The sequence below is a fragment of the Neofelis nebulosa genome, chromosome 16, assembly GCF_028018385.1.
Source record: "Neofelis nebulosa isolate mNeoNeb1 chromosome 16, mNeoNeb1.pri, whole genome shotgun sequence".
In the NCBI taxonomy this organism is placed as follows: domain Eukaryota; kingdom Metazoa; phylum Chordata; class Mammalia; order Carnivora; family Felidae; genus Neofelis; species Neofelis nebulosa.
This window is the reverse complement of record NC_080797.1, coordinates 49,883,185-49,903,648: the sequence shown is the minus strand read 5'-3', so window position 1 is coordinate 49,903,648 and position 20,464 is coordinate 49,883,185. Positions and strand designations below refer to the sequence as shown.

Genomic DNA, 20,464 nt, shown 5'->3' with positions numbered 1-20,464 from the left:
CCCAGGTGCTCTGGAAGTTATCTGTGACATATTAAAAACCTGTCTTCTCGTCCTCTGCTCTGCCCAAACGGGTAGTGGTTAAATCTCCCAGTTGAAAAGTTTGAGAAAGGATTTGACCCTTTCTTGGTTACTATAGTCCAGATTTCTTCTGTGATATGAACTTGGACCCCGGACCAGAAATCCTTGCACATCTAGTTGTTCTATCTCTGGCTTCTAGTACATAGATAGACCTGGAAAAAGATGGAGATAGCATAGTAATTAGCAGATGAAATATGTTTACAAAGCAAAAAAACTGTCACGTCCAGAGCTTCACACCGTGTAAAGTGAAGCTTGACTACCAGTAACTAACTGTGTAGCCTTAGTACACTGTGTGTGTTAAGTACTGGTGAGTTCTTGCCTGAAGAATGTTGGGGTAGGGAAAAGAAAAGATTGAGACTACTTCCTTAGCAATTCATATGCAGAAAATTTTAGAATAGGGGAAAATGTTTATAGAAGTACTTTTTAAGTTTAAGATGCATGCATTTCCTTAGTAAAGCCTTGTTCCTCTCTTAGAAGCCTACTTATTTTGTGTTTAGTGTCACATGTATTGGCTTGCTAACTTTACTAAAAACATATGAGACACACAGGGATTGAAAGAAACCCAGCTGATTACAAGGAATCAGCCACATTGTCCAGGGAACCCAGGTATCTTTATTCCGGCAAAGTAGTTTTCCTATTAAGTGATGTGCTATGGCATGCTTTCAGATATTGGGACATAGAGGTGTTATCTCCCAAGAATAACCTGTGAGACCCAGTACAGATTTTTCTTTCCAAACCAGTTATGGAAAACCACTTACGGTTGACCGTTGAACAACATAGGTTTGAACTGCATGGGTCTACATATACGTGAATTTTTTTTATAGCAGTACTGTAAATTTATTTTTTCTTCCTTATTATTTTCTTAAGAACATTTTCTTTTTTCTAGCTTACTTTATTGTTTATTGGTATGACTTCCGGTCAATAGTAGGCAATTAGCAGTAAGTTTTGGGAGAGTCAAAAGTTATATGTGGATTTTTGACTGTGGGGAGTTTGGCACCCCTAGCCCCTGCTTTGTTTAAAGGTCAACTGTAGTTGTCAGAACTCTCTCCATGACAAGAATTAATATATTAACCGGATTATAGCACCATTTGACAAATTGCTTACTAAATACATCAAAATTGATTGGACATTCTGTATTTGAATTGACAAATGGCTGCATTAAGAGAAGGAGGGAAATCCATTAATTATAGCTGCTCTCAACCATAGGAAATATAATCACATAAATATGGATTTTGTTAAAACAAAAATCTCTGCTTTATGGTAGTGTTGCTTATGTGTGTATCTACACTTCTTTGCCATTAATAAAAGGGCTGCTCTTACCCACTGTCCTTTAACTGAGACAAAAATAATAATAGTTTCTGCTGTGTTATAGGTCTCAGGCTCTACTGACTGTAAAATAGTTTTTAGTTATTACTCCAAAAAAGTGGAAAATACCGGGCAGCCTCTGTAGTTGAGCCTTTCTGCTCAGTTCTTGATTATATCTCTATTTGTCCATCTTGCATGTGTGTTCTCGCTTAGGTCAAAGCTTTACTTTAGCTTTGATGTTGTATAGGCTTTTTATCATCACTGAATTTCTCCTTTTTAGAAAAAAATTTTTCGCATGATCTGTCTTACTAAAGGTAACCATCCAGTGACCGAGGCATAAGGGAGGTGGGTGAATGCCATAGATTGTCTCTTTCCAGTTTGAATCTGTTCTCCTTATTGTTGTCATATGACAGGAGGCTTTTTGCCATGTGATTTTGTGGAACTTGGTGGAGAGACAAGAAACACTGAATTGCCTTCATTGCTTTTATACCATTGGTTTCTTTGCCTTTTCTACTATGCTCTCTTTGTATTTTATGACCACATGAAGAACATCAGAATCACTCTTATAGGATGTCAAGTCTGGGTCAGACTGAGATTTATAAGGAGTATTTTGAGGCTAGTGGTTATTTTTGTTTTTTGTTTGTTTGTTTGTTTGTTTGTTTGTTTTCTTCCTCTTGGGCACTTTGCTGCCTTCCAACGCTATATTCCAGGTGCCAGTGGTCCTTCCATGGCTATGTCAATTGGCTTTTAAATATAAGACCAATTCAATATTTTCTAACATGAAGTCTTCTAATTCCTCAAGGGTATTATAGAGAATGTAGAGTTGTGGCCCAAAGTACTTTCTTTGTTTCTGTCACTACATGTAAAGCTCCGTTGAATGTCTGTAACTTCCTTGTGTTGTGAACTTCTGGTCAAGGTAATTTTTCTCCATTGTTTGATAGCATTATATGGTAACTCAGATCAGGATACATAGATGTTTATTAAGATGATAAAATGATTACATTAAATGAAGGAGACATGGAACACAGATATCATGGAGACTAAATCAATGAACAGTTGATATTTGAGGATAAACATCTTTTATATGTTTATATGAAAATTTTAATTTAAAATAAAGAACCTACTAGGTAAAGCCATGATGAGTTGAGGCAGTTTATGCTTCAGATTAAGAACTTGGTCTTTGGAGTTTGCAATTGTAAATTCCATTCCTACTAAATGCTAGTGATTTGGAGCAAATAACCTCTCTGGGCTTTTGAAATGGGAAGTTAATAATACTTACATTATAGATTGTTGCTAGTTAGATTAAATAAGGCTATTCATCCAAAAAGCTTTACACATTATCTTGGATAGAATAAAAACTCACTAGAGATAGCTGTTAGTTGTAGTTGGTATTAATAGAAATAGTATCCTTGTTCTCTCTGGACGTCTTTCTTGCCTCTCTCAATTCGAAGTGCTTTATGACTAAGATACTACCAGACGGCATGGCTAAAGATGCTTTGTTGTTAACAAACAGCAGTGAAGATAAAACATTGGTGCTGAATCATATCTTCTCTGCTCTTAAGTGGTCATCTGGATAAGTGTGGCTCTATCCTAATATGTGTGCATTTTCAAAGCTATGGAAAGAAATTTTACTTAGCAATTCTAATTTATTGATGCAAATTGAAAATTTCTCCTAGACTTCTTTGTTTTGAGTATCTTCATTCCCTTAGTAATTTTATAGGGAGTGAGATTTTTCTTGGCATCCACTGCATTCTAAAAGGCTTTACCCTGAAGGTCCTTTGTGATGGTTGCTTTAAGACAACAGCGTTGTCCCTCTCTTGTTTCCTCTGTTTTTTAAAATCTTTTTTTTTTTTTTAAGATTTTATTTCGAAGTAATCTCTACACCTGACGGGGGGCTCAAACTCACAACCCCGAGACCAAGACTTGCATGCCCTACTAAGCCTGCCAGGTTCCCCCAAATCTTTTTTTTTTAATGTATGGCAGATAAAAGTATTATGATAAAGCCCACCCACTATTGTATCTTTTCACCTACAAATACTTGAGTGTGTATCTAATGATAAAGATTGAAAGAATCATAACTACTGTGCCATTACATAATAGATAGTTTATACAGTGATGATGATTTGTGGAAGTAACTCTTTCCAGTAGTTTTACACTGTGGAGCAGTAGAGGGGAGAGCAAGCCTTGGAAACTGTTCTTCTTGGAAACATTTGGAAAGAGAGAAAACCCTGTGGTTGTTGTAGGCTAGAATTCTGTCTCATTCTTTCCCCCATTTTCTTGGTTCTGTGAATTTTCTGATTTATTTAGAGGTAAAATTTTGAACATGTAGTTTCTCTATTGTGTGGAATACATCATGGATCCTTAATGATTGTTTGAAAAGATTTTTATTATATTCTTAAGCATAGGTTGCAAACATTGGCGTCTTCCACGTCTAAAAGCTTTTAACTCTCCATGCCAAAAGAACTTCACCTCTTTTGCTTAGGCAAGAGAAAATCTGTACTTAATTCTTCCTGCTGTATAATGATCTAGACTTTCCTAATATGTAACTAGATAGTAAGTAAATGAAGCATGGAAAAGACTGCGTTAATTCTTTGCAAAAAAAAAAAAAAACAACAGAAAAGATTTTTGTTGTTTTTACATTTACAAACAACTGTCTCTCCTTTATTTTTGTTTGTTGTACTTTATTGTGGGGGCTGGGCTAATGACATTAGAGTGTTTGCTCTTCAACTATGCCATTAGAGATGGGACCAAGAACAGTAAGTTTAACTAGCCTGTTGCCTACTTGTACAAATTGGTACATTGATGACTGAATTCAGTTTAATGAGCAAAAACAGTGATTTGTTTTTTCTTTTTACCTTCAAGACATTAGTTCACAATAGTTTCTGCAAATCCTCTACTCATCTTAGTCTCTTTGCAAAGGGTATTCTATTTTAGTGTTCCTTGAATTTAGAATGGAAAATTGATTATTCCTGAGGGAAATGCATCTAGCATACATGGTTACCTGTAAGAATACATTTGCCATTATTCAAGGATTACAGTTCATAATTCTACATAGAATTAGCATTGGCAGACCTGGCTTCCAGCAGACAGTCATTTTCCTCAACAGAAACACATACTACCACATGTCCTTGAGCAGTTGCTAAAAGCTGGTCCTATATTTGATACGTGTGTGTGTAAATAGAGAGATAATGATAAATGGCTATATATGGAGAGAGTAGAAGAATGAGTGTGTATAGGCACTTCCACAGTTCCCCCTTAAAGAAAATATCACTAAACCTAAGAAAATAGGGGAGAAAATGCATGACTCATTATGCAATAAGCTCAACTTTCGTTTCATACATTGGTTTCCATCATTCATTGGTATGCAACCGATTTCTATGTCTTCCTTTCTTGGACTTCTTGGATTGACTGCACTAACCGTATCAATTGTAGTGTGCTTGTTCCACAACTTTTTATAAATATAAATTTTTAAATAAGTACATGGTAAATACAGTTTTAAAGATATCAAGGAATGTTAAGTGAAAAATAATCTGTCTCTGTGCCCAGCCATCCTCATCCCCTCCCAGGAGGCAGTTGCTATAACTGGTGCCTTGTAATCTACATTTCTGTAAAGGAGAACTTTGATAAGAATGGTTTTGTTGTTATTCAGACTTACATGTCTTGGTAGATTCCGTGACCCATGGTAAGACAAAGTTGTTATCCGTAAGCTCCAAGCAAAGTATTATGTAGTCATAATATGATCCTTTAAAATAGTAAGGGTGGACTTTTAAAGCTATCCTGCTCTTGTTTTAATGTATATATAATGTAGTTGAACTAAGAATTGAGTTGCCATAATACATATTAAATAGGCATTGTGTGCATCATTCCAGGTAAATAAACTCCACCTTGACCTTAGTTGCAGATGTTTTGAAAGGATTGTTGCAGTCTCTTTAGCTCTTAGAAGTATATTGGGTCAGTTTGAAATATTTAGTGGAATACCTGATCTTGCTGATAGCATGAAGCCATGTTTTCTTCTTTCTCTTCATTTTATGATATTTAGGGGTATGGTGAGCAAAACTAAATTGTGAACCCTTTCAGACTACCTCCGGGTCTAACTTGTCCAGATGCTGTATGTCAAATGACTGTTAGGGCAGCAGGAATAACAAATGAAAGCTCCTTAGTTTATGTCTTCTGTGGGAATATTATATGATACTTTGGGGGTAGAGAAAAGGAGACAGAGCAGGGCGACGAAGAGGTGCACCCAGTGTTGTCAGTTATTCAGTGAAATCTATTATCTCATAGGCAATGAGGATATGTCATTTTTCTAATTATATATTGCCTGTGACTGTTCTTCTGGGAATGTGGAATAAAAGGAAAGTGAAACCAGAGATGTACAATGAGTGACTGTTAGAAAACTTTAATAATTAATTAGAGAACATCTATGGTACCACAGGGTCAGGGTGCAAGGAAAATCATTGATCCATTTAGTATATAACGTAGGTAAAGCTTGTTCCATTTTATGTATTGTAACACTTCAACTATTGTTGCTCTGGTACAAGAGATGGCCCCTAATAAACAGAATAGCCAGTAATATATAGTGCTATTGCTTAACTCCTCTATGTATGAAACTCAGTGAATTTACTTTTAAATGGAAACATTTATAAATCAGAGAAAAAACTTCTTTCTAGACTTGAGTAGAAATAGAGTTGCCTCCTTAATAAGAGTAAGAATGTTTCCCATTTCTTAATGTATTTAGGTGTGACATTTTTGACCTGAGAGCCTTCTCCCTTCTTTTTTATTTTTTTAAATTTAATGTTTATTTATTTTTGAAAGAGAGGGAAAGACTGAGAGGGGAAGTGGGCAGAGAGAGAGAGAGAGAGAGAGAGAGAGAGAGAATCCAAAGCAGGCCCCAGGCTCTGAGCTGTCAGCACAGAGCCTATATAGAGCCTGAACTCATGAACCTTGAGATCATGACCCTGAGCCAAGGTCAGATGCTTAACCAACTGAGCGACCCAGTGCCCCTAGCCTTCTCCCTTCTTAAAAAAATTATTTTAAAAGACTAGGGTTTAATTTTTGCCAGTTTGATAGTATAAAAGCCTAACTTGTTTAAATTTGCAAGTCTCTGGTTGCTACTGTTTACATGTGTTTGTTGGCTGTCGTATTTCCTCTTTTGTGAATTGCTTGTTCACTGGAAAATGCCTTAGACCACTTTGCTTTTAGATTGTCTTTTGAGCCTTTCTTTTTAAAAGGCAAATTTTGATTTCTGTACTAGGAAAGTACATTCCTAAGCAGCATTTCTTCCTCAGATCCCAAGTGCTTTCTGATCAGAAACAGAGTTTGGTAAAGAGCCCTCTCTTATTGTATGGCTGCTATATAAATGCTGTTTTTAATAAGTACCAAAAATATATTGAAGTTTGTCCTTCGGTGAGAGTTTATCACTGTTGGCCTTTGGGTGAACTTTGAGCCAGAGCTGTTTCATTCAAGGCAACATGATGTCATTTAACTCACAAATTTCTCTTTTGCTAGAAAAAGGAATGTTGTTCCCCTAAATAACTGAAAGGACCAAATAATGCCGGCACAACATTATTCACCTCTCAGGTCTCCATTAAAGACTTCAGCATGGTGAAGGTTTTATTGTTTGTGGAGGATGGGGTAGGGGGGTGGGATACGTTAGGGAGTAGGAAACAAGCTGCATTTGGTCTTGAGTCTCTCGAAGAATACTTTATTCCACTGCCCACACGGCTGCTGCTGTGACCCAGCTCACACTCCTCCAAAAAAAAAACCTTTTGGCTCTACATTCATTTTTTCATTAAAAAAGACTCTCTAAGTTTGTTTCTAAATTTATATATTCAGGTTACAAACACATTTTAGGTTTTTCAACAGGAGCTAAACCAGAGAACTGTATCTCATATAAAAAACTAGATACCATTTAGATTAGCATTTTGCCCCTTATTTGAGAAGCAGACTTCTCTATTCCAATAGCGTTGAGGTTCATTTCAGGGAGTAGAATAGTTTTTCAAAATCTTCTAAAGTTGGGAGTGTGGAGTTCACTGGCAGCAGCACCTGTAGTTGATTAGCTATGTCCTCTGAAGCTTCCAGAGCTCCATCTAAAAGAATTTATTACTGGGAGTTCAAGAAATGTAGGGAACAGTTGGACAAGAACAGAATAGAACCAAATAGATTTTCCTTCATTGGCTTCATACATAATCACCGCTCATTGTTCAGTGTTATGCTTTGTGTTAGTTTATGTAAAAAGGATGCTTATAACCTGTAAGTGGTTGATCTGTTTACTTTGATATGCATTGCCAAATCTTTTTTCTTTCATTGTTTTAAAAGCACATGGTGCTGGGAGCAAATAATTACTCCTTTTATTCCAACATCTTAACAGAATACCTAGACCCTGGGTACTCTGTTGTAAACTCTATAGTTAGGAGATCTGACTTTTTTTTTTTTCTGAATATCTAAACCATGCCCAATACACTAAGAAAATTAATTACCTGCCCTAATATGTTCAATATATTAATGGTGAAAACTTATCTTCAACCTTCTAATTGGAAGACTGGATATTTTGTAGGTGAATCTAGATTACTGAGATCTAGCTGTTACTTTTAGCATATTTTAGAAAGAATTTGATTCCTTGGAATTGAGGATATACTATTATTGTTTTGGCAAAAACACCCTGAAATGTCAAGAAGTTTAAATTTCTCCAGGACTAGAACTCATTTTTGGAAGCTTGATTCAATCCTACATACCCTAACCTACAAGTAATAGTCTATATTCATTCTATTACTCAATGTTAACAAGAAGACTTAAGAGTGTCTTTAGATGTCTGTTAACACAATGTTTACAACTCTTTCACTTAGTTATTATTTGAATTGCTTAATGCTTTGTATTCATAGTTTAACATAATCTAGAGCAATACTTTTAACTATCTCTAACGCAGAAATACGGTATTTTGTATGGGTAATTTGTAAAAATTCTGTACTGTTTGATCCTTATGTTACAGGGCAGAAGACATCTAAAAATTGAAAACCAGAGAACTTATGCAAACTATTTATATATTTGAGAAGTTATATTATGAATTGACATTTTCCACTTTATAATATTGAGAATTTTGTTATGTGGATTCAGACTTAGGGTTGTTATCAAAGGAGCATTTAATCTTTCTGTTCATAATTTTACTCCTGTTGTTCTACTGAGTTGGAAGGTTTTTGGGTTTAGATTAACAGGACTAATTTGCAAAGGTCGGCACTGCAGCAGATTTGTTTTTGTTTGCTTTGCATATAAACACATATTAAAATATATAAATATGTACATAGAAACACACATATGTACACATACACACACCCATATATCACTTAAGACAGCGAAATACACGTCGTGATTTTTTTTAGCATTTATTTACTCACTAGAAGCATGATCTGCTTTCCTGAGAACACAATATAAACAAAGTCTGGCTCACAGTTACCTCATAATGATCTGCTCATCCTGCTCTTGCTTGTTGATCTATACTTACCACATGCCTGTGTGTAGAGGCAGTACTTTTGAAGTTGTATTCTCTAAAGTAAATTGGTAGTGTATCCTTTTTAGTTAGATGGATAGGTTTGTCTTAAATTACTGTTCTAAAGGTAGGGAAGGAACATGGCAGAGATTTTTATTTCAAAATTCCATAGTCTTTTCCCACCCCAAGTTTATTAATTATCTAAGAACAGTTGGCAAATGCAGAAGATACTAAACATTTTTCTTTATATAGAAGGTGTGTATGTTGGTCCATTAAACTTAGGCTTGTGAGATACAGAGCTTAATTTTTTTCTATAAAAAAACTGCCTTACTGTAATTCTCTTTTGTGCCTTCTAACATATGTGGAAAAATTAATCTCAGTCGATTATACCCCCTCCAAAATTGCATCTAAATTCTATAGGGCTTTCAGAGTGCAAAGATATGAGATAGGAGAATTGGAGACATTTTATCCTTAGCATGACCACTGGGCTGTTCCAGTTCCCTGCCTGATCGATGGTTACTGGTTCAGATAGGTCTCTGCAGCATTCATCCGTGTTTCTACTTCGAAGCCTTCTAAATACCTGTCAGTTCTCTGGATCTCATCCATATTACTCTTGGACACATACTAAATGTTATTCTCACCTGATCCATGGGGAACTTGGAGAGGTTATCATAGACTTGGTTGTGTAGACACACTATGTGCATACCTCCTCTTCTCTTGCACCATGTGGAATCTCTTGCTACTTCCCCTGAACTCTACTCAAGAATAAAGATACGATTTTTTCACAGATGTTTTATCCCTAAAACTCTCGGGATTCTGCCATTTTTTACCCTTTCTTGGGGACTGGACTCTCTTTTTATCCCTTTTATGGCACTCTTGCTCAAATCTCAATCTTTCCTAATAATGGGCTGGTTAGAGAACATGGAAGCTTTACTCTTTTTTTTTTTTTTAATATGAAATTTATTGTCAAATTGGTTTCCATACAACACCCAGTGCTCATCCCAAAAGGTGCCCTCTTTATTATCATACTTAAAATTTTTTTTTCTTGTCCCAGGGTCAACATTTTGAATTCTTTTTTTATTGTGACTTCGTGGGTCATTGCTTCCTTAAGGTAGTGAACGTGACTGTTCTTCTGACCTGGATTAGGGAAAATTTTTTAAACACAAAGAAAAGTGAGAGAAAGGGAAGGATATTTATTTGATGCTGAAAATATTATCCCACCAGACTTGTATTTTATATTGTGAATCTTCTGAATGCTTCAGATCTATTGGAAAACTATTTTTTAGTGAATGTAAGGTAATAGAGCACTTCTTACAATCTCTATTTAAGAATTCAGGATTCAGGGGGCGCCTGGGTGGCTTGGTCGGTTAAGCGTCTGACTTCGGCACAGGTCATGATCTCACGGTCCGTGAGTTCGAGCCCCGCATCGGGCTCTGTGCTGACAGCTCAGAGCCTGGAGCCTGTTTCAGATTCTGTGTCTCCCTCTCTCTCTGCCCCTCCCCTGTTCATGCTCTGTCTCTCTCGGTCTCAAAAATAAATAAACGTTAAAAAAAAAAAAAAAGAATTCAGGATTCAGGGTTAATGTTTTATAGATATATATTTGGTATTTTTATCACTTTCTTTGGAAAGTAGAGGACAGTTGGGAGGAGGAAGAAGAGGATTCTTCTTTTTCTTTTTCTTCCTCTTTTTTTTTTTTTTTAACTTTTTGCTATGGGAAATGCCAAACATACACAAAATTAGAAAACAGTAGAATAATGATGCTCCATGTACCTATCATCCAGCTTCAACAATGATGAACTCATGACTAATCTTCTTTCATCTACAATCCTACTCCTTACCCCCTCCCTGACACTATATTCTTTTAAAGTTTATCCCATTTTGATAATGGATAAATGAATGTCCAACCATTCTGGTGCCATTACTTAGTCCAGAACCCCAAACTCCCTTCACCTAATACTTACTGAGTGCTTATTCTGTGACAAGTACTAGCTTTGACTCAGCATGTAGAGAATGCAACATAAACTCTTGGAAAAATTCTCATCAAATACTAGTTAGTTATAAAAGGGTACAATTTCTCACTTCGCATTACAACTTTCTTATATCTTTCCATCAAAAATCCCTAGGTTTGTCGTCCCTCTCTGCCCCCTTTGTTTTACTGACTCATCTTCCACTCTCAACCTGCCTCCTCATACCCAACCATGCTAGCCTCCTAATAATTACTGAAAATTTTCGTTTATGTTCTCACTTTAAAAATTTTTGTACTTGATATTCTCTTTGTAACACTTTCCTCTCATATATCTGTACGGCCTACTCCCTCACCTCCTTAAAATCTTCTTTGCCCTCAACTGCTTTTCAAAGGCTGTCCTAACCTTTAAATATTTGTCCTTAGTTACCTTCTCGACTACTGTTTGTAGAGGGTTTGAACACTGCTCTGTTCTGTATTAAGAATTTAATATAAAATTTATTTATTGAAAAGATAATAAATGGTTTAGAAACAACTCAGCCTTTTGCAAACATAAATGTACTTAACAGTTTTGTAGTATACACCAAAATTATTCCCAAGAGGATGCTTAAATATTAATTAGATAATTATTATGATACTCTTTTCTTCATGGTAATCATTTAGAATTGCAAGAAATCAGATGTTATGCTTTGGTGGTCATTGGTGTTTTGTGCCAAAGGCCACATACCTCTCACTAGCAGAACTATGATTTTGAAAAAATAGCAGCTAATCATTTTAGCCACTGCAAATCTTACACTTGAATACTATTTATTTCCCTCTGACTGGTAATTGATGGCTTAGGTACCACTTGTCCTCTGCCACCAAGTTAAGTTAGGTTTTTGTGAGTGTACATCCTTTTACAATCTTGCCCAAGGTTCTACTCGGTCTACTTCATCTGTTATCTGTTTCACTAAGATTTATTTCTTCAAGATACCTTGTTCTGGCAAGAGTGCAGTGAGATTTGTGTTTTCAGTCAGTGCTCCTGAAAGTGTATAACTCCTAATAAGCTTTGAGATATTTAAATATGTTCATATCCTTTTATTTCCTTTTTAGGAATGTAGCCAAGGAATGTATCTCTGGGTGATGGAAATTATGAGATAATTTTCTGTTTCTAATTCTTTTCTTTTTTAATACTCACCTATTTTCCTCCCTCCTTCCCCCCCTACTTTTCCTTTTTCTATTTCCCCCAGTACTTCACTGCTTTATTTCTCTCAGTATTAAAATCATACATGGAAGCAGAGAGTATATGAGAAATTACTGTGCCTTCTGCTCAGTTTTGCTGTGAATTTAAAATTATTCCAAAAAATAAAGACTATCTTATAATAAAAATAAGCAAATAAATATTTAAAAAGAAGCTAAGCTTTTATTGGGTTAATATTTGGTTTATAGTAGGAACTCAACAAATGTTTGTTAAATAATTTTATCACTTTGACTAAGCAAAGGTTCTTCTTTGTGTGAGAAAGTAGGCTTTTTGTGTTTTCAGCCTATATTCTACCACTGAAGAACTGGGGAAACTAATGAAGTGCCCAAGGAAATGAAATATTTCTTTGGATAAATGAAATGTTTCAGGAACTGAAAATGTTTTTAAATTAAAAATGCATATTTATGCCTTGTAATTTATATGTAACTATTAAATAGACTCTTAAAGAATCTTGGCATTTGTTTTAAAAATTCCTTCACAAATTATAGGAACTGCATCAAATTAATTTCTTTGTTAATTGGAGGTGATTGAAATGTCCTAAATCCTGAAGGCTATGAAATACACTGGTGCACGTGTAGTGGATTTGTCACTGCTCCTTAACGTACTTGCGCTGTTAAGATGTAGTTGGTTGTTTATTTCTTTTACACTGATATATGTCATGACGAAATTTGTATAGATATTTTTTAAAGTATACTCTTAATTGGAGATCTTTCTTAGTCCTAAAAAATTCAGTCTTTCTTGTTCATTAATTATTTAAATTGCCTTTGTGCATTTAATGTTGTATTTTATCTTAAAAATTAACACAGGGCGCCTGGGTGGCGCAGTCGGTTAAGCGTCCGACTTCAGCCAGGTCACGATCTCGCGGTCCGTGAGTTCGAGCCCCGCGTCGGGCTCTGGGCTGATGGCTCGGAGCCTGGAGCCTGTTTCCGATTCTGTGTCTCCCTCTCTCTCTGCCCCTCCCCCGTTCATGCTCTGTCTCTCTCTGTCCCAAAAATAAATAAAAAACGCTGAAAAAAAAATTAAAAAAAAAAAAAAAAATTAACACAATATCCAGGATGGTCGTGCCCACATTAATTTTTCCACTGCACGGGTTAAAGTTGTTAAAATATGTTTTCTTTCTCTTACAGTGGTTCCCCCTGGAAGTCCTGGGCCCATTACTCGGCATGGGTCCTATGACAGTTTAGCTTCTGACCATAGTGGACAGGAAGATGAAGAATGGCTTTCTCAGGTAAAACTGTAAAATGTTTGGCCTACTAAAGTGAAAGAGAACAGAAATCCATTGTCTGTTTTTATTACTGAATTCTAAGAACTGAAAAATTATTTTCCTTAGAGGAAAATAGGCAGAATTTGGAACTCTTTGTAGGATCACCAAGAATTAATCAGTTGTCTTTCCATATTAAGAATTTCTTATAGGGGGCTCCTGGGTGACTGTTAGTTGAGCATCCGACTTCAGCTCAGGTCATGATCTCTCAGATTGTGAGTTTGAGCCCTCCATTGGGCTCCATGCTGACAGCTCAGAGCCTGCAGCGTACTTCGGATTCTGTGTCTCCCTCTCTCTCTGCCACTCCCCCACTCGCACTCTGTCTCACTCTCACTCACTCTCAAAAATAAACAAATAAACATTTAAAAATTTTTCAAATGAAAAAATAATTTCTTATAAGTACTGCTGCAGGGATATATATCCATATATTTTATATGTATTAGATACATATGTGTATGTGTACATTAGCCCTCTGTATAAAACAGGCATTTCTTTCAAACAATCCATGTATATCTCTTAGAACTTTCGATTTTAGATGGACTGTTTGGGTTAAAATAAGAATTGGCCTTGTTGAAAGTGCAACCATTCAACAATCTGTGGGATTTGTTTTGTGGAGCCAACATTTTCTGAAGATTGGGCCCATACTTTGATTAGAAAAGTTCAGCATTCTAATCTGCACATGTCCTGATTGTGCCCAGCTGGGTTTCTTTTCCTCAGCTCACGTACTACTGCTTCCAGTGGTCTCCAAAGCAGTCCTGTGACAGCTTCAGCTGACCCTTTCTCCCTTTGCCAGGTGAAGCTGTCTTCATCTCAAGGGCTTTGAAATAAAAGATACTTGGGCAGATTTCAAAATGATGAGATTACAAATGACTTAATTACAAATGCTGTTATGTCTGCCTCAAGTCTGACATCATTTGGTGAAGTTAATGACCTGTCTCAGATTACCAATCCAGAGGCTTTTCATCAGACAGGTGCCTCAGTGGAGGCCCATGCAGTTTCACTGCTTTCTCAGGGAGGGTAGCCCAAAAAAACAAAAGGGAATCTGGAAGTTGGAGAATCAAACTGTTTCTAGGTAACATACATTTCATTACACCTAAAGTACTCACAGGAAGCTCCTTGGATGAAGGGTTGATACTTCAGCTCCTGGCATATGGAGATGCCTCCTTCCTTGAGGAGATACCACGATGAAGTAAAAAAACCTAAAATGCTGGCAAAGAACCCACTGTCCTTCACTTCAACTTTTCAATCAGAAAAAGGGGTAATGTGTGCTGTCAGTGTGAAAGTATATACAATATGTTTGTACTGCACACAACAGGAGAGTGAATAGGAACATCTGGCCATCGCCTCAGTGAAATTGCATAGGCATCTGTTTACCTCTCGGCTCTGTGACACGGATGGTTTTGAGCTTAAAATACACAGAATGCTTTATCTGTGGCCTAATTTGTGTTGTGGAATACAACTACTTGAATCAGAAATCGCTGTCCTAAATCTGAGTAGTTTTCGCCCTGTGATTAGTGGGAATGTGAATATTGTTCCAAGGCCATGATGCTTTTGCCCTTTAGGACTTAACAAACCCAGAGCTGCACTCTGAACCTTTTCAATTATGTTTTGTTAAGAATTAATCACCGCAATCAGAGAAATGTGATTAAATATAAATGAACTCAGGGCAAAAATAAGGCATGTGGAAGTCAGTTCTATGAAGTGTATATACAGACATGGATGTAGCAATTAAAGACATTGAGAAGTAGTTTTTCACCAAATGTTTGCATATTTAGTGTCTTAGTCAAGTTGCTCATGTATAAAATCATTTGATATGTTTATTTTCAGGTTTTATCTTCTACTCTATGCATTATCTTTAAAGTCTTTATTATAATATTGGCACCATTCCCTATCCCCTCCATAGAGCATGAAACTTGTAAACATTTTAGTGTTACTGTTTTGCCACACTTATCGGTAGTGGAGGAAACATTCTAATTGAATGACAGTATTTTGAAGACAAATCTAGTCTGAGAGAAAATATATAATACTCTTTTCATTTATTTAAAAGTTGATTTAGGGGAATTTTGAAGGCAGTATAGTAAATATTATAATATTTAATTGTAGAAAGAAACTGGCTTTGGGTGTTGAAAATTATTTCAGACCTTTTGTTTTCCTTGGATAGTTCAAGAACAACTTCAAGTTTGTCATGAGCTTGATCCTCAGTGAAGGAATTACTTTTAATCTGTGGATTGATAGGTGTAGTATTCAGTGCATGGCCACAAAGTGGTAAGTACTGTCTAGAATGAATGAAAAAGGTACTTCCTAGGGAGTTGATGCTAGTTATATGAGGCAGGCAACTGGTCTTTTACTCTCACGTGACTTTGTGTTCTGTATGTGGGGGAGCATGTGTGTGTGTGTGTGTGGATTCACACCTATATAAATACACACACACACACACACACACACACACAATGAATTTTTTGTTTATTGTGGTAAAAATCAGTACAGAGAGGTAGTGAATGTTTATATAGGCTGTGATTACCATTGCCTTCTGATTGTGGATGCCCCTTACCTCTCCCACTTGGTTAAGATGGGCTTCTCTTAGAGGGTGTTCAGAGACAAGATGGAGGGAATCATGAAAGGCTCTTTGAAGGAGGTCATAATACATTTAAATCATGATTTTTAATCTGTTCCAGGTAGAAATTGTAACGCACACTGGACCCCACAGACGTCTGTGGATGGGTCCACAGTTCCAGTTCAAAACCATCCACCCCTCAGGCCAAACCACAGTCATATCATCTAGTTCATCTGTGTTGCAGTCTCATGGTCCAAGTGATACTCCACAGCCCCTTTTGGATTTTGATACAGATGATCTTGATCTCAACAGTCTCAGGTAAGAAATAAGAACTGGGGAGTGATTTAAGTAGATTAATATATTCATTTGTAATGAGCATCTTAGGTTATATTTACCTAATTTACTGTGTCCTTTTGGCACACTACTAATGGTGCAAAATACATGTACTGTAGCTTGTGATTCATTATTATTGGTGGGGAATCTTATGTGGGTTCTCCTCACATTCAGTAAGTATTTGTGTTTCAGATTGTGTTTTCCTAAACCTAATATTCAGTGCATTAAAAAAAAAAATCTCAGGGGCGCATGGGTGGCTCAGTTGGTTAAGCCTCTGGCTTCAGCTCAGGTCATGATTTTGGGGTCCATGAGTGTGAGCCCCATGTTGAGCTCTGCGCTGATGGCTCAAAGCCTGGAGCCTGCTTCGTATTCTGTGTCTCCCTCCCTCTGTGTCCCTCCCCCTTGTGCTCTGTCTCTCTCTCAAAATAATAAATCAACATTAAAATAATAATAATAAAATCTCATGCTGCTTTCCTCCTATTTCTAACTGCTTAAAGTCTGAGGGTACCCTCCTTTCCTGATCTTACTGACGCTTCTTCATCTTTCAACCAACCTTCATCCAAATCCTGCTTATTCCCTCTTTTAGGCTTTAAAAAGTTTTTGGATGAGAAAGAATTGATATAAATTCACTTATAGTTGATTGTATCTATATATTCCTCATAGGTATTCTCTGACCCTCACTTGTAAGAGTCATAGTACAAAATTTACAAGTATGCTTTTTATTATTAAAGATCTTTTTTTTAATGCAATGGAGAACTTCTTGACTTTTTTAGGTCTCAGGTTTGCTAACCAGTTTAATTTGTTACACCCAGACTTGACACATTAGGATATAACAATGAAGGACTTAGTCTAATGCAATGTAATCTCCCTTTCTTTGTCTTCTCTTGTAAAAAGTTCTGTAATGTATCTTATTTAAGTCTAAAATAGACACTTTTCTTGAATCTCTTTAAAAATTATGGAAAAATATGTCCCAATCATATGTTGGAAATATATTTTTATATATCTCTTTGTCAATATCATTTCTAACAATGCAAAAGGTGTTGTAGAGATAGATTAGTCCCAAATGTTTCTTCCTTAAGAGTGATTCATGGGGGGCACCTGGCTGGCTCAGTTGGTAGAGTATGTGACTCTTGATATCAGGGTTGTGAGTGCAAGCCCCACACTGAGTGTAGAGCTAACTTTAAAAAAAAACAAAAAAGAGTTGGGCACCTGGGTGGCTCAGTTGGTGAAGTGTCTGACTTCAGCTCAGGTTATGATCTTACGGTTCATGGGTTTTAGCCCCACATTGGGCTCTGTGCTGACAGCTCAGAGCCTGGAGACTGCTTCAGATTCCTTGTCTCCCTCTCTCTCTGCCTCTCTCTCTCTCTCTCTCTCTCTATCAAAAATAAATAAACATTTAAAAGATTTAAAAAAAGAGTAATTCATATAATGGAACATGCCTCCTGTAATACCTTTTTCAGTGTTTTAATTTTTTGTTTGCTTTGTACTTTATTTCTTTCCTCTATACATTTTTTTTTAACCTAGCAGATCTTCAGCTTTTCAGAAGTGGGACTTTTCCTCCAAGATGTTAGGCAATAGTGGCAGTACTGAGTGTTACGCCAGTTTTCACCAGTACCAACTATTAAATGTGATCTGGTTTAGATAGCCAGTCCATTTTCAGGAAGTCATCAGTCCTCAACTTAATGATTTAGTGTGTAGTTATTCATGTTTCTAAGTCACTCATGTACTTTAATGTTAATAATAAGGCATTTAAACTACCCTACGACCTAGCAGTTGCACTACTAGGTATTTATCCAAGGGATATAGGTGTGCTGTTTCGAAGGGGCACATGCACCCCAAATGTTTACAGCAGCACTATCAACAATAGCCAAAGTATGGAAAGAGCCCAAATGTCCATCGATGGATGAATGGATAAAGAAGATGTGGTACACACACACACACACACACACACACACACACACACAGTGGAGTATTACTCGGCAATCAAAAAGAATGAAATCTTGCCATTTGCAACTATGTGGATGGAACTGGAGGGTATTATGCTAAGTGAAATTAGTCAGAGGAAGACAAGTATCATATGACTTCACTCATATGAGGACTTTAAGAGACAAAACAGATGAACACAGGGAAGGGAAACAAAAATAGTATAAAAACAGGGAGGGTGACAAAACAGAAGAGACTCATAAATAAGGAGAACAAACTGAGGGTTACGGGAGGGGGGATGGGCTAAATGGGTAAGGGGCACTAAGGAATCTACTCCTGAAATCATTGTTGCACTATGTGCTAACTAATTTGGATATAAATTTAAAAAATAAAAAATAAAATAAAAATAATAATAAGCATTTAAAATAGATGACTCATAAAACTATATATATTCTCTTTATTGAACTATTCACAAGTTCTTTTTTTTTTTTTTTCTGATGACTGTCACCTGGTGCTGTAGTAAACCCCTGTCCCTTTTCTTTGGAGGACATCTCTAGCTTTCCTATGTAGACAGCTCTGTTCCTCTGCTTTGTGACCTCCAGCTTGCTTAATTACTCTTTACCTCAGACAGAGCCCTTCATCTAAGAGCTCTCTAACTTGCTTCTTCAGACAAAGCTACTTTTCTGAACTCCTTCTAGAATTTTCCCTAGGGGCTTTCCTTTTTCTTATAATGAGCATATAGACTCTTGGTTAAAATCTTAACTTCCATTAGAACACAGTTTTGATGGGAAATTCAGATTTGACTTACATCATTTCAGTCGCAAGTGGATTGTTTAGTACCATTTCCTGCCCAGCATCCAGCTAGAAATGCAACTATTTACATTCTCCTCATTCCTGTTTACTATTGCTCTTAGTGCCTCACCTCTATTTCTTCTACATTTCTTTAGGCTTATGTACAATGACACCATGGCTGTTAGCCTTATTTTGTCCTTTGAATTGTAAAAACTTATTTAGATGTTTTTGATACAGCCTAACCCTTTAACATCTGGTACCCTGTCCTGCACTCCATAAGGTATCACCAAGAATTACGTGGTGCTCTGATAGTCTGCCTCCCTAGATCCTGATCTAAATGGGGAACAGGCAGGTGTTGAGTTGACTGTCATATTCATAAGGACATCCGGGGTGGCTTAAACTCATGGCAGCTCCTGACTTGGGGGAGGGATTTAAACTGTAAAAAAGGTGAATGAAATATTTATTCAGAGACCTAAGAAATAGATCACATAAAGAAGCTGAGATACAAAGTCTAGTTTTCTACTCAAGAATAGCTCCTTTTCCTTTATTATTTTATTTTTTTCATCTGCTTAATTAACACATCCATCAGCTCACATATTTAATGTGTGTGTATATATATAATATGCATATTATATATATATATATGTATATATATATATATATATATATAGTGATTTTTTTTGAGGACCTCTAAGTTCTCCTCTTTTAGCAGATTTCATTCATGTAACACCATGTTATCAATTATAGTCACCATGTTATACATTAGGTTCTCAGACCTTATTCATGTTATTTTATTTTAAGTGATACATAATTCACATAACATAAAATTCGCTGCATAATTCAGTGGTTTTTAGTATATTCACTATTTTGAGCAATATCCCCACTATCTAATTCCAGGATATTTCCATCACCTCTACCAGTTTGTTTTTATTTTTGTCATTTTTATTATGGAAAAATTTCAAATATATATAACCATATTAAAAGTTAAAATAATAGAATAAGTCCCCATGTATCTGTTGCCGACTTCAACACATCAGTTCGTGACCAGCCTTGTTTCATCTATAACCCCATGTACACGCCACCCATAACTCTGGATTTTTCAGACACCCCAATATAGATTGAATTAATAATGGGAAATTTATTAGCCCACTTAAACTATTTAGACCAGGAGGGGGCTTTACTTTGGATAAATTGATCATATCTGTCTAGCTTCTTTTCTCTTAAGAACCAGAAAACATCTTTTCCAGACACCAGCTCCTCTTCTCCCACTGGCCCAAATTTGCTTAGGCCTGCCCATCATGGAGTTGACTAATCTCTGCCATGAGATGATGAGATTACCATGACTGGTTTAGCAAAATCAGCTGGGGTAGAACGAATGCTGGGTGGTACATGTTGCCTACAATAGCAGTGACCAGTATTTGTATCTCAGTATTTCTAGCTTCCATCTTCCAATGCTGAATCAAATGCATTGTCCTTCACCTGTCTCCCATTTCTTTTACTCACACAACAAATACACGTAAGTTTAAACTGAGCTT

The 20,464-nt window shown here is 36.4% G+C and overlaps 1 protein-coding gene across 1 annotated transcript in view; it reads left to right on the top strand.

Moving 5' to 3' along the window:
* Nucleotides 1-20,464, top strand: part of BCAS3 (BCAS3 microtubule associated cell migration factor) — a 619,018-nt gene that overhangs the window by 325,895 nt on the left and 272,659 nt on the right. Inside the window, exons 23-24 of the mRNA XM_058702849.1 lie at nucleotides 13,194-13,294; nucleotides 16,003-16,199. Of these exons, the coding sequence (XP_058558832.1) occupies nucleotides 13,194-13,294; nucleotides 16,003-16,199 (298 nt within the window). The remainder of the gene's footprint in view (nucleotides 1-13,193; nucleotides 13,295-16,002; nucleotides 16,200-20,464) is intronic.